Source organism: Martes martes, assembly GCF_963455335.1.
Source record: "Martes martes genome assembly, chromosome: 13".
NCBI lineage: Eukaryota > Metazoa > Chordata > Mammalia > Carnivora > Mustelidae > Martes > Martes martes.
Window position 1 is genome coordinate 70,496,119 of NC_137901.1, and position 14,536 is coordinate 70,510,654.

At 45.2% G+C, this 14,536-nt stretch overlaps 1 protein-coding gene across 3 annotated transcripts in view; it reads right to left on the bottom strand.

Annotated features, from left to right (window-relative positions):
- NF2 (NF2, moesin-ezrin-radixin like (MERLIN) tumor suppressor) overlaps positions 1 to 14,536 on the bottom strand; it is a gene marked incomplete at its 3' end in the record, with an annotated part of 77,941 nt that overhangs the window by 21,546 nt on the left and 41,859 nt on the right. For all 3 annotated transcript variants that reach the window (XM_080822075.1, XM_080822076.1, XM_080822077.1), the window contains exons 7-10: positions 13,222 to 13,297; positions 8,773 to 8,907; positions 5,462 to 5,536; positions 2,169 to 2,282 (exon numbers count right to left, since the gene is read on the bottom strand). In XM_080822075.1, coding sequence (XP_080678201.1) covers positions 2,169 to 2,282; positions 5,462 to 5,536; positions 8,773 to 8,907; positions 13,222 to 13,297 — 400 coding nt within the window. The remainder of the gene's footprint in view (positions 1 to 2,168; positions 2,283 to 5,461; positions 5,537 to 8,772; positions 8,908 to 13,221; positions 13,298 to 14,536) is intronic.

Below are 14,536 nucleotides of genomic sequence, written 5' to 3' on the forward strand. Positions count from 1 at the left end.
TCCTGAGACGGAGCCCCAGAAACACACCGCTCACTTCTGGCTGGAAGAGCCACTTTGCCATTTCTCTTCCACACGGACCCCTCCCACATCTCTAATTTCTTCCCCAATCGCTCCTGCCGCTGACCCACGGAGAAGATGGAATGGTTCTACGGGACACATCGGGAGTTCACACACTGTGTGTCACGGTGGGGAAGCTGCAATGCCACCATACAGGGGCCCAGCCTCACGCAGAGGCAGCTCCTGGCCAGGGCTGCGACAGGAGGGAGCCGAGCAGGGAATGCAGCAACCTCCCCCAACCCCGTCCTTAAGGCACCAGTACAAAGCCACTGCCGCCTCCCATGCCTTCTGGATCACTGTATTAATTGGGCCACATGCAGAGCTTAATAAGGGGAACAAGCACAGGACAAGTGCTATTCTCTGTGATCGTAGGGTATTAACTGAGTTCAGAAAGCAGAAGCCAGAAGTGACCACAGCACTATTTTCTTCCTTAAATAGAGCACATTTAATTACTTCTTGCGTCAATCTTCTCCCAAACCCAAGATTTTTAAGACTGCTGCCTTTTCTAAACACTGAGCCAAAAAAAGAGCATTGGGCCTCGAAGGAATAATGCAAAGACAGCAATAAAATACTGTAAATTCTTCTCCAATTTTCCACTTGCAGATCAGTGAAAAAGCTTGGCCAATTTTTTTTTCCTAATTTCCACTGCATTATAATTTCCATTAGGTAGATTACTGCACCTCCATTATTCTCCACCTGAAAAAAATCCCAGGAAACCACCTTCTGTTCCTAGCACTGCACTTTCCCTGAGACCGCCACCCACTAATAAGGGGCCTCCTGCCTACAAGGTCGTTTCAGTCCGCAAAGTCTTTCAGGGGCAATGGTCCTCTAATCTGAGACAGAGAAGACGTACCATTAGCTCCACTGGACAGATGGGAAAACTGAGGTCTGGGAGGTAAGTCATTTACTAATGTCACATACTAAGTTTCCCATCTGGCTCCAAAGTCTGTGTCTATTCCACTGGGTCATGAAGCCCTCGGCCTGTGGCTGCCAGATGCCAGGGACATGTCTCTGGTGTTCTACAAGCAGTGCAGGCCAGGGCCGTGTGCATTCTATTCTCTTCCAACAGCTCCGAGGCTCTCGCACTCATTGCCGTTTTCAGATCTCTCACTTCTAAGCTTTGCTCGTCTGAAAAGAGGTCAAAGAAGGCTCCTCTTGAAGTTGCCACTTAGACCCGTGCTGGCTCAGGAGTATTTCTTTGTCCAAGAAAACCCACTCCACCACCGTGGCCCCCAAAGAAGCCCAAACAGTCTGTCGTCTCAGAGAGCAAAGGGATGGAACGCTGAAGGCATGCTGGCTCAAACTGGGCATTTCTTTCCAAATCTCAGGGCAGGGAGCCAGCCTCACCGGAATCCCCACATCAGAGAGCTGCACACAGACTAATGAGTACACCTCTGAGCCTGCAAGTCCTGAGGGCAGCTGACTGCAGCTGCTGCTACTCTGTCTAGGAGTTGGTCCAAAACCACAGTGGATATTCTCGGCAGTGAGGCTCAGATTAGTTGTGTGGATTTCGGTGAGTTGACATGATTTGTGAGTAGAAAACAACGATGCGGACTGTCCAGTCTGCTGATAAGCACTCCCAGTACCTCCCACCATGGGCAACATGCCGCCTGGGCTGACCTGTGGCAGGGAAGTGGGGCCGGAGTCTAATTAGCATTCCCTCAGCAAGCACGAGACGCTGCGGTGCATTCTATCACCATCTAATTAGAAAAGGACAAGGCTGGGCAAAGGAGACAGGCAGGCAGAAAGAAAGCACGCTAGCTAGGTGGACAGACTATGGGTGGATGGATGGACGGACGGATAAATGGATGGACGGATGGATGGACACAGGCTTGCCTATCCCTTCCCAAGCCTGCATTAATCACAGTTCACTTACTTAAGTGGGGAAATAATTAGAGATGTTTCTTTTACATATGCTGTCAGAGTTTATTCCTCATTTCAGAGTAGACACCCCATCAGCTGGGCATCAGCCAGTGAAGATCCAACAGAGATAAAATGAGAGAAGGTGTACCTATGGCTGAACGACATCTGTCAGCCCATGACCACTGCTCACCTCCCAGGCCAAGACCACAAAGCAGCGACAACGGTGGTTCAGACACGGTCTTGCTCACCTGCTTTCTAGCTTTTTCCTCCCTGGCCTGGGCTTTCATCTGCTGAACTTCCAAAGAATCGGCCTTCCTTCTCCTCATAAAAAGGTCATGGTTCCCAATACAGAGCTGGAGAATCTGTGGTTGGAAGCAGTGGCAATGTTAAAGCCAGAAGTTTACTTCACTGCCTATCAGCTCACTAGCCCTATGGCGTCTTGGTTTCAGGGCTCTTGGGGTCAGCAGGAAACCTGAGAAATAAAGCACGGAGTGAAACACTGAGGCCCTCCCTACTAAGAGCCTCCAGGGCTCTCTGCTCCGGAGACAGGCAAAACGGAGGTGCCTTAAGGATGCCAGGGGGGCAAAAATCACAAGTGAGGAGAGGAACAGATGACACTTCTGGCTGCATCTCATTCTCCTAAGATGTGGCTCTGCAGAGGAGGGAGGGTAGGAAAGTTCATTCAATAGATCGGGCTGGGACAACAGGTGATTCACGTGGAGAAAAAGGAGCTGGACCCCTCCCTTACACCGTACACAAAAATCAGAAGGATTAAACATTTATTTATTTTTATTTTTTTAAAAGATTTTATTTATTTATTTGACAGAGAGAGACACAGCGAGAGAGGGAACACAAGCAGAAGGAATGGGAGAGGGAGAAGCAGGCTTCCTTCCAAGCAGGGAGCCTGATGCAGGGTTCAATCCCAGGACCCCGGGATCATGACCTGAGCCGAAGGCAGACGCTTAATGACTGAGCCATCCAGGCGCCCCAGATTAAAGATTTATTTACTTATTTATTAAGATTTTATTTATTTATTTGACAGAGATCACAGGTAGGCAGAGAGGCTCGCAGAGAGAGAGGGGGAAGCAGGCTCCCTGCTGAGCAGAGAGCCTGATGCAGGCTCAATCCCAGGACCCTGGGATCATGACCTGAGCTGAAGGCAGAGGCTTAACCCACTGAACCACCCAGGTGCCCCGGATTAAAGATTTAAATGTGAAGACTAAACCCTTGAAATTTTTTTTTTTTTAAAGATTTTTATTCATCTATTTGACAGACCGAGATCACAAGTAGTCAGAGAGGCAGGCAGAGAGAGGGAGAGAGGAGGAAGCAGGCTCCCTGCTGAGCAGAGAGCCCGATACGGGGCTCGATCCCAGGACCCTGGGATCATGACCTGAGCCAAAGGCAGAGGCTTTAACCCACTGAGCCACCCAGGCGCCCCTAAACCCTTGAAATTTTTTAAGAGAATGTAGAAGAGGGGCGCCTGGGTGGCTCAGTGGGTTAAAGCCTCTGCCTTCGGCTCAGGTCATGATCCCGGGGTCCTGGGATCGAAACCCCGCATCAGGCTCTCTGCTTAGCGGAGAGCCTGGCTTCCCTCTCTCTCTCTCTGCCTGCCTCTCTGCCTATTTGTGATCTCTGTCTGTCAAATAAATAAATAAAATCTTTTTAAAAAAAAGAGAGAGAGAGAGAGAATGTAGAAGAATACCTTTATGATCATAGGATAAAAAAAGATGTCAAACAAGACACAAACAGTACAAAGGATTAAGGAAAAGATGTATATATTTGTCTATATTAAAATCAAACATTCTTTGTTAAGACATTAAAAAAGGAGGGAAAATAAGCCACAGGCTGGGAGAAGATACAACCAATAAAGAGTACAAACATCCCAGAAAATGATGACCGAAGGGCATGAAACAAGTGCTTGACAAAAGAGACAATGAGCTCGGGGAGGGCATGTGTTGTAATGAGCACTGGGTATTATATACAAGACTGATGAATCACAGACCTGTACCCCTGAAACAAATACATGTTAATTATTACAAACAAATTATGTTAATTAATTAAATTTAAATTTAAAAAAGACAATAAGCCTGACCAAAAAATACACAAAAAGATGTTCAACTTCATTAGTAAATAGATAGATGCACATTAACTTGGTACTGAGATACTATTTCATACGCACAAGAGTGACAAAAAATTTTAAAGGCTGATAATATAAGCATGGAAGATTCAAAAAAGGAAGTTGCACCCACTGCATGGGATCTGCCAATTAATTCACCTTCTTTGGAAAACAACATGGTGTCATCTTGAATTTGGACATACACTACAGCCTGGCATCTGTACTCCTAAGCAGATACTCTCTAGAGAAACTATTGCGGGAGGCAGGTACAAGAATGTTCACAACAGCCTGGTTAAAATGGCAGAGAAGTAAAAAGCAACTATTTATTAATAGAAGAATGACAAATACATATACATACACACACACACACACACATATATATCTATAAAAGGAATCCTATATAGCAATGAAAATAAAGGGATTGCATCTTGAAGCATCAACAGAGATACACCTCAGAAAATAATAATGTATGAAAAAAGGTGACAGAAGAACACAGACAGTTGACAGCACTTGGTATATTTCAAAAGTTCACAAAACTTAACAGTATATTCATTTTGCTATATATGAAGTCAAGTTCCGAGGAAAAGCAAGGGAATAACAGGCACACAGCTTAGAATGGTGATCACCCTTGGGGAGGTGGGTGGGGGAAGCCAGCAGGATGCTAACATGAGGGGTTCTAACAGTACTGGAAGTGTGTTGTTTCTTAAAGCTGGGTAGTGGGTATGTAGATGTTCATTTTTGCCCCTTTTTACACCTAATACACACACTTATCCTTTTATATGTATAAAGTACCTCCATAAAAATAATTTTTAAAAATTTCACATCATAGGCACCTGAGTGGCTCAGTTGTTAAGTGTCTGCCTTTGGCTCAGGTCATGATCCCAGAGCCCTGGGATCGAGGCCTGCATCAGGCTCCCTGCTCAGCAGGAAGCCTGCTTCTCCTTCTCCCACTCCCCCTGCTTGTATTCCCTCTCTCACTGTCTCTGTCAAATAAATGAATAAAATCTTAAAAAAAAAAAATTCCACATCATAAAATCCAGGTTTGACTTGTTAGTTTAAGCTAAAGGGAAAAGTCTTTCAAGGTCTACTGGAAAAGCGTGTAGCAGGTGAGGTATCCTTCTACACTTCACGCAAGGTTACTCTGATACTCTCTCAAAAAAGGTGTTCAGGGGGCTCCTGTGTGGCTCAGTCGTTAAGCGTCCACCTTTGGCTCAGGTCATGATCCCAGGGTCCTGGGATCAAGCCCCACATTGGGCTCTCTGCTTGGCTGGAAGCCTGCTTCTCACTCTCCCACTCCCCCTGCACTGTGTCTCTCTCTGTCAAACAAATAAATAAAAAATCTTTAAAAAAAAAAAAAGGCACTCAGAAAAAGGTATCTCAGAAAAACTGCAGTTATCAGTAATAAAAACCGGGATCTCAACTTACCAGCTTATTAACACGAAGCTTTGAGGAGTTAAATTTGAAGACATCGATTTTCTTATCCAATGGCTTAATAGTAAACTGAAAGAAGGAAGCAGAAAACAGTTTCAGTCTCACAGCCTAGAGTGTGAGCACCAACTGGGAAATTCCACAAAAGCAGCAACCAAGCTGGCAAAGATCCAGCACGAGGCTGTTGTGCCTTGTCCTGGCTTCCTGGTGCCCGGGCACTAAACCATGGTAAATTATAAGTGGCTGAGGGCGCCAAGTCTGGGGCTGTGGAAGTCCAGGATTCTGGAAGGTGTGCTGTCAGCACCATCTTAGACTTAGGAACCTGAAACACCGGCCTTCAGTGGGCCCCACTGTGAGGCCAACAATGGGAAGGCTATTGCAGAGCCACAGGCCCAGTTCTGCCTTCAGGAAGCTCACCACCTAGCTGGAACCAGACTAATGACGGTCAGTTACTCGAGAAATTACATCATCTATTAGTGCCTCATTGGGAAGCACAAATCACAAATGTCATGGGGGTTCAGCGTCAACCTACCATAAGTAGGAGGGGAACTTCAGCTGGTCAGACACAAAGAGTATGAGAGGGAAGTTAAAAGGTCGGACGGAGGGCCATTCGGGACAGGGCAAGCAACAGAAATGAGGGGGAGATAAGGAAATGAGCTCTGTGTGTGTGTGTGTGTGTGTGAGTGTGAGAGAGAGACACACACAAGTTATTAGCTCTCTGATGATTATGCTGTCATGGGCTCAGACTGGGAGGAAGGCAGGGTTAGGCTGGGGTTTGATGGGGCAGCACACAGGTCATCACTCCGGGTTCTGAACATGGGGATTCTCACCTGAAAGCTATTAATAAAAGGAATAAAGTGTAAAGAAGAACAGACTGTGGTAGAAGAGGGAAACTGGTCCTGAAATCAAAGGGGAGAGAAAGCTGAGTAAGGACAGAATGGTAGCGAAGTGGGAGATCCCAGGACCAGACCGCTAGGCACGGAAGCATATGAAGAACAAATGGCAACCGCTGTTCTCAACCATTCCTGATCAGACCAGTCGGATCCTCGATTGCAAAGACACACTGAAAAAAATGAGTACCTAGGGGCGCCGGGGTGGCTCAGTGGGTTAAAGCCTCTGCCTTCGGCTCAGGTCATGATCTCAGGGTCCTGGGATCGAGCCCCACATGGGGCTCTCTGCTCAGCAGGGATCCTACTTCCCTTCCTCTCTCTCTGCCTGCCTCTCTCCTTACTTGTGATCTCTGTCAAATAAATAAATTTTTAAGAAGAAAAGAAAAAAAAATGAGTACCTATTCCCGAGAAAGATGTGTTACGCAGATAAATACGTCTGCGAAGATAAATTCTTGGGTATGTCTTTCGCATGTTATTTTGTCCGAGAAGGAGTTAGCACACCGAGGAAAATGATCCTTCGGTTAGCTTTTGGTCAAGCCAACTTGGAAGCACTATTGCTTTCTTTCGTGTAGGTTATTTGTGAATTTTGTGAGCTTATTTTTGGCTTTGAAGTCAAACCCGGAGCTGTCAGTGGGAAACCACAAGTAGTGGGGAAACCACAGGCTCTGTGCTGGGTCGGGACGCGCACAAAGAATCAATGGATCACTTAAAATAAACCATGGATCACTTAAAATAAACCAACATTTCTGTTTTGACAGCACAGCTGTCATACATAACTACTAAGACTACTTCCTATTATGTCAAGTCAGCTTGAGGTCCTCTTACTGCCTGAGTTATTGACGTGATGGAACATGATGGCGCCCTGCCCCTGGAGAGGGTATATTAGGGTTTATTGTGTCAGGCCGTACTAGGGGAGACTTTAAGCCTTGGATTCTGTGAAAAACGAGTGTCTTGGGAGCCTTTAGCACACAAATGCGTGGATATGCAGTAAACAGACTTTATGAAATTAGAGATGAAAAACTACCATGCCATAGCATACCTACTGCTTTAAGTCACGGGGATCGTTCAACTGAAGTACTTTAAAAAAGAAACACCTAAGTGCTGCTCTTCTGGGCTACTTAAAGAAAATTCGAGAGCCAGCATGTTTTGAATTAAGCAGCTCAATCTGTCTCATCAAGCATGGCCGAGGAGATCTCAACCACATTACTGGAAACCAGGAGCCTGGGGTTCCCTTTCTCGAGTTGCTATTAGGGAAGGGAAAACAGGAAATCTGTTCCGGTGGGGGCTCCACACAAGCCGTCACCGTTCCTCACTCCACACTTGGCTTCCCAGCTCTGCGGGTGCCAATTCGTCACTGAGCACCATCCGGGCCTGCTGCCTTCTGCCCAGTTCCCTGTGTTCTCAGGACTCATGCTCTGCACCCCCCACCACCAAAGCCCCCCACCCCACCCCGGGGCCAGGACTTCAGGGAACATGGAGCTCAGCCCCTGCTAGTCCCCTCACGGATCACAGCTTGCCTGATTCCTCCACAGCTCTGCTCCCTGATACAGCACAGACACCCCAAACCCAGCCCCTAATCTTGCTGCATGTTTTTGGGAGAAGGAATCAGAGTCGGGGTGAGAGCACCCATGAGTGGTAAAACAGAAACACACTGGGTCACCATCACCTGCACCATCAGTCAGGGCCTTGCTTGGCTCTAACGTTCCTGAGGGCTGAGACTGGATTTCCTACATCTTTGTTAAAAAACCTAACACAAAGCAGATGCTTGACAATTCCTTGAAAATTAACAAAGAACAAATGAGTGAAGAAATGAACGTAAGATTACAGTGTCTGGGAAAGGTCACCATTCTGCATTGAAATATCTGACTTCTAACTTAGCATGTTCAGCCAAGTTATTTGAGCTGAATTATTCTCAGATTTTCACAAGTAGTTCTGATAGCCTTATTTGTATGATTGCTGTGACACACAGAGATAGACAGGTGGATAGATGGATAGATAAGATAGATAGGTAGGTAGACATCCCCACCACATGTATCAAGCACTGGACACTGAGAGAGGACTTAATGTCCCTCACACTTAAATATAGACAGAGAATTTTTCACTAGACATAGCAAGGCAGGTAACAAGAAAAGATTACTTTCTGGTTTGTTCACTATTCTTTGGAGGTTCTTCTGGACAAGCTGAGCTCCCCAGCCTCTTGTTAGTCAGCAGGAGGGGTTTAGCGATGCCATCTGCATAAAGGATGCTGATACTGTTCTCTAAACAGAAAACAACAACCCCAAACCCAAAGCCTGGGGATTAAAGGATTTTACTGGTAACAAGGAGCAGTCTGGCTGGGGACCGCTACAGCGAGGAGGAGAGACGGGGAAAGCCCGCGAGCGGCATTGCTGGCGGGTCTGCATGCGAAGCACGTCCTACCTCCTTGTCGCTGTACGAGATGTTTCGGATTTCATTCCACGGGAAGGAGATCTTGGGGGTCAGCCTGTTCTCAGGGTCATAGATGTGAAGCCCCAGAGCATCCACTCCAAGCAGCAACTCAGTGCCCTTTTTATTCTGTAGATTCAATCAAGAGCAGCCACCGTCAGCTCCAGCAGAAGTCTGAGATTTTATTCAACTTCCCAAAGAACCTGGCACACACTATTATATGTGACAAGTTCCAACAGGTCCCAACAGAAGTCACAGCTGCTGTGTAACCCAGGGGGCCTCCAGCTTCCTGAACTGGGACAGGCAGAGACAAAATACCATTCTCATGACTCGTGTCCCGGAGAGGGATCACGGGGGGCTTCTGTTACTGGCTCCATGGCTTTAGTTGCAGCAACCTAAGCACTATTACCTCCAGTTAAACACAACGGTCGTCCCCCGCCCCCTTATCTGTGGTTTGGCTTTCTACAGTTTCGGTTACAAGGTCTGGAGGCAGATGATTCTTCTGAGTTACTGTCAGGTCGGTAGTAGCTTAATGCTACACTGTAACACCTAAATGAGTCACCTCACTTCATCTCATCATGTAGACACTTTATCATCTCACATCATCATAAGAAGGGTGAGTAGTAGAGTAAGATGTTTTAAGAGAGAGAGAACATGTTCACATAACTTTTATTAGAGTACACTGTTATAACCGTTTTTTATTGTTATTGTTAATTTCTTACACTGTGCCTAATTTATAAATTAAACTTATTACAGGTATACATATATAAGGAAAAAAACCACAGTATACATAGGGTTTGGTACTATTCATGGTTTCAGGCATCTGCGGGGGAGACTATTATAACTAGGTTATCATAGATGTAGAATAAAGACCTGTAGAATTGAATCTCTCTTACATTAAAAGAAAATGTAGTTGTACCACCAGAAAGAAAATTCTTTTTTTTTTTTTTTAAGTAGGCTCTATGCCCAAAGTGGAGCACTACATGGGGCTTGAACTCATGACCCTGAGATCAAGACCTGAGCTGAGATCAAGAATTGGATGTCTAACCAACTGAGCCACCCAGGTGCCCCACCAGAAAGAAAATTGGGATCAAAATGCTGGGATCAAATGGTTTTATGTTAAAACGTATTCTCAGTGTGATAAAGCAAATACAGTAAAATGTTAATTAAAGAACTTAGAATGGGTATATATGGGTATCCACTGTAAAATTCAACTTTCTTATATGTTTGAAATTATTTATCATAGGATGTTGGAAAAAATGTACCAAAATGAATTGTATATAAATGATACCTTGGGGTATCTGGGTGGCTCAGTCTGTTAAGCACCCGACCCTTGGTTTTGGCTCAGCTCATGATCTCAGGGTCCTGGGATCAAGCCACAGGTAGGGCTCTGTGCTCAGTGGGGAGTCTGCTTGAGATTCTCTCCCTCTCCCTCTGCTCCTCCCACCATGCTCTTTCCCTAATAAATAAATAAATCTTTAAAAAATAAATTATACCTCAATAAAGCTCTATGAAAATTTAACTGCTGGCATATACATTGGTTGGCAGTCAAAGTAGACAGAGGACAAGTGCCCTTCACCCTCAGGTCACTGACCCAGCTATGGGCCTGGAGGCTACGTCCTCAGGCTGGAGGCCACGTCCTCAGGCTGGAGGCCCAGTCACCTATGCTGTATAGTGTGTCCCTTATGTGGTGGTGGAAGGAAGCTCCCTGCACAAGAACCTAAAGCGCCTGACCCGTTGCTGACAACTAGGACATCGAACCAGTTTCAAGGACAGCAAAACAGGTCTGCAAACCAAGAAGGTGCTCAGACTGTGATGAGAAGGACCAATCGAAGAGCAGGGGTCAGGTGGACAAGTGAGTGCTCCGATATATCTTTTAGTCCTTCTAACACTCCTCAAGTCAGGCACTATTACCAAACCCTAAAAGAGATTCCTCTTAGTCTGCAAAGCTCTTAAAAGTATCTGCAAAGCTCTTAAAAGTACTGCATTTGCATAAGTGAGGCTTTGTACTTTCAAGTGCTACAGTACATTTTGGAAAAGGAGATATTTCATTACGTTTGTGCCTGGTTCAAATTATTAAAAAAAAAAAAAGGGTTCTACCCTTTGATTCCTATCATGACCCCTGACACTTCTACAGAATAAACAGAGAGAGGCAAGGCTCAAGCGGACTCTTCAATTGTTTTAAGTACTTAAGTTCCTTAGTTGATGTGAAATCACAGAAACTCGAACACAAAAGATACTAAAATATCTATCGGTTGTGTCTACTGTGTAACATAAAACACACACACAATTGTGTATTTTAGTCTGACTGCTGTAGAAATATTTCCTAATACACTGTTTTTTAAGGGCTGTAAAACACTACTTTTCTAAAATCTAGATGGTGGACATATGGGCCAAGAGGAATTATGTTGCCCAAACCACAGAAATATGTTAAACTAGCCTGCCCTTAAACAAACCAGATAATTAGCAAATAGAAATTAGTAAAACTTAAGAAAATAACCTTTTGCATTATTAGCGAAAATCTTTTAGGCACTTGTTTACTATGTGAAATAACAAAACTTGCCAGTGTAATTTTATACAAACTAATCCGTTTAAAAAAAAGTCTGTATTTATGGGGCACCTGGGTGGCTCAGTGGGTTAAAGCCGCTGCCTTTGGCTCAGGTCATGATCCCAGCGTCCTGGGATCGAGCCCCAGGAGCCTGCTTCCTCCCTCTCTCTCTGCCTGCCTCTCTGCCTACTTGTGATCTGCCTGTCAAATAAATAAATAAAAATTAAAAAAAAAAAAAAGTCTGTATTTAGAAAACAAATCAGGGGCGCCTGGGTGGCTCAGTCGGTTAAAGCCTCTGCCTTCGGCTCAGGTCATGATCCCGGGGTCCTGGGATCAAGCCCCACATGGGGCTTTCTGCTCCACAGGGAGCCTGCTTCCTCCTCTCTCTCTGCCTGCCTCTCTGCATACTTGTGATTCCTGTCTGTCAAATAAGTAAATAAATCTTAAAAAAAAAAAAAAGAAAGAAAAGAAAACAAATCAGGTAGAAAGCTATTATTTAAAATGTATTACAATTTACTCAAATTTCATACAAAAATTTTTTTAAAGATTTTATTTATTTATTTGACAGAGAGAGCACAAGCAGAGAGAGCAGCAGGCAGAGGGAGAAGCAGGTTCCCGACTGAGCAGGAAGCCCAATAGAGGGCTCAATCCCAGGACCCTGGGATCATTACTTAAGCTGAAGGCAGATGCTTAACCCACTTTGCCACCCAGGTGCCCCTCATACAAAATTTTTGCAACCCAAAAAAGGAAACCAAATCATAACTATGGTGAGAAAGGTGGACCACAGGGGCACCTGGGTGGCTCAGCTGGTTAAGCATCTGACTTCTGATTTTGGCTCAGGTCATGATCTCTGGGCCCTGAGATCAAAGACCACCACCCTACCCGAACCCACCCCAACCTCCGCCCCATGTCTCTGCATTGGTCATGGAGTTTCCTTAAGATTCTCTCTCCCCAGGGCGCCTGGGTGGCTCAGTGGGTTAAGGCCTCTTTCTTCGGCTCAGGTCATGATCTCAGGGTCCTGGGATCGAGCCCCACATCGGGCTCTCTGCTAAGTGGGGAGCCTGTTCCCCTTCCTCTCTCTGCCTACTTGTGATCTCTGTCTGTCAAATAAATAAATAAAATCTTTAAAAAAAAAAAAAGATTCTCTCTCCCTCTCCCACCCACCTCCCCACCCTAAAAAAAAAAGAAGGAAAAAAGGAAGGAAGGAAGGAAGGAGGGGCAGGGAAGCACGCCAGCCACTGTGGGCGATTGTTCAACATCTACTTATCTGCAGTCTGGAACCAGCAAACGAATGGCTGAGCCAATGGCCTGAATTCCTTTAGAGGGAGCTTTTAAGTCCTGCATCTAGCAGCAGAACCTCGGGAGAAAGACGCTGAAGAGGCCCACCCAGCCAGAACTGAAAACTGAAGCCTCTGGTACAGAAGCAATGGGTTCCCAGAGGACAGTGGGACTATTACTGGTCAGAATAGAAAACCAATTAGCCTGCTAGTGAGAAGGAGAGTCCCACTCAAACAAATCAGTAATCTATAAAAGCAGCTTTACTCTCCTTGTGCCCTAGAGGAAGAAAGTATTTACAGGTACTCCCTGTGGGTCAGATCTCACAGAGCCAGAAATAATCAAACATTACACTCAGAGCATTCAAACAGGTTTCTGCTGAGCACCGGACCAGGCCCAAGTCCCTCTGGGGGCTCAACCGACACTTAATTACCAAGGATCTAATTGAAGTCCAAAAATAGAAAATGAGGCTGTAAGACCCTCTCCCCTTCCTCTTCTCTTGTCCTCCACTGAACCATTAAAGAGTGTCACTCTGGAATAAGGAAATAACCCACTTTAGCTGTCTGCCTCTGATTCAGTCTCTGTTTCTACACAGAGAACTCCAAGGGGCTTCAACACACCCGGATTGCAAAGTAGTTCACACCGTACATCTCCAGGTCCTGAGCTATCTTCAAATATTCCATTTCAGCTTCATCCCTGCGAGAAGAACGAAAGACAGTGTCACCAGAGCTAAGTGAGAAAACAGAGGGCGGGTGCACGCCAACCTGCACGCCAGAACACGCCAGCCAGAGCAGACACCAACACGGCTCTTCCGAGCCCTGAGTCTATGAAATACACCGAGGTCAAGCGGAATTTCCCATCCCCATAAAAGCCAGAGAACAGATTCATTACAGCGTCTCTTGGCTTCAATTTCATGCTTTGCCCTTGGTAAATAATGACACCTGGCTCAAGAATTCAAGAAAAGCACAGTGGTGTTATGTTCTCCCCTCGAATGGATTTGTATATGCAGATGTGATTTAAGTTGTTGCTTTATCTGATCGTGAACTTTCTTCACCTAGGTTCCGGTATTGAAACAATTCTCTCTGCAGGCTACCTGAGAGCTACCTTCCTGATTTCATTTCTTTGGGTGTTGTCAAAGGTCAGGCCAAAAGCTATCTGGGTTGTAAAACTCAAGCCATGTCACCTACTTGTAAGCTATGAGTCAAATTTAAAGTAAGCTCTTAAAGCAGCAATGACTTGCAGAAAACTCCCAAATAGATACACTATTGAAATATTTTAACTGGATCTCCCAATGACCTTGCCTCTTCCCTCTCTCCAGTCTCAAAATGCTCTCAAATGAATTTTTAAAAATTCAACCTGAGAGAACACACAGTGTTGGCAAGCCATGTGGAGCAACTAGAAATCACACACACTGCTGATGTAAATTGGTACGATTACTCTGAAAAACTGTTTGCTGCTATTTATAATAGCAAAAACCAAGAGACAGCCCAACACCCTCAAGGTCCATCAATAGTGGAGTGGACAATTTATGCTTTAATATAGTGGAGTTCTGCACAGCAATGAAAATGAACATTTCACTGCTGTTACATACTACAAAACCAAATCTCACAATATGATGAGTAAAAGAAGTGAGACACAAAAAATAGAGGCTGTCCCCCTGCATTCACGTAAAGCTTAAAACAGGTACCACTACTCTGTGGAGTTAGGGATCAGAAGAGTGGTTAGCTTTGGGGAGGAAGGATGTGGAGTTATGGCTGGGGGGGGGGGCTGTCACATGCTATCTTGTCACCTGGTGTTACACAGTGTTTTCACTTCGTGATAATTCACTGAGTGGTATGTTTATGTATCGTCCACTTTTCCCTATACATACTAGGAAGTTGATTTGAAGAAGAGGAAAGTATTTTAAAGGCTAATAAAAAGATGATCAATTCCTAC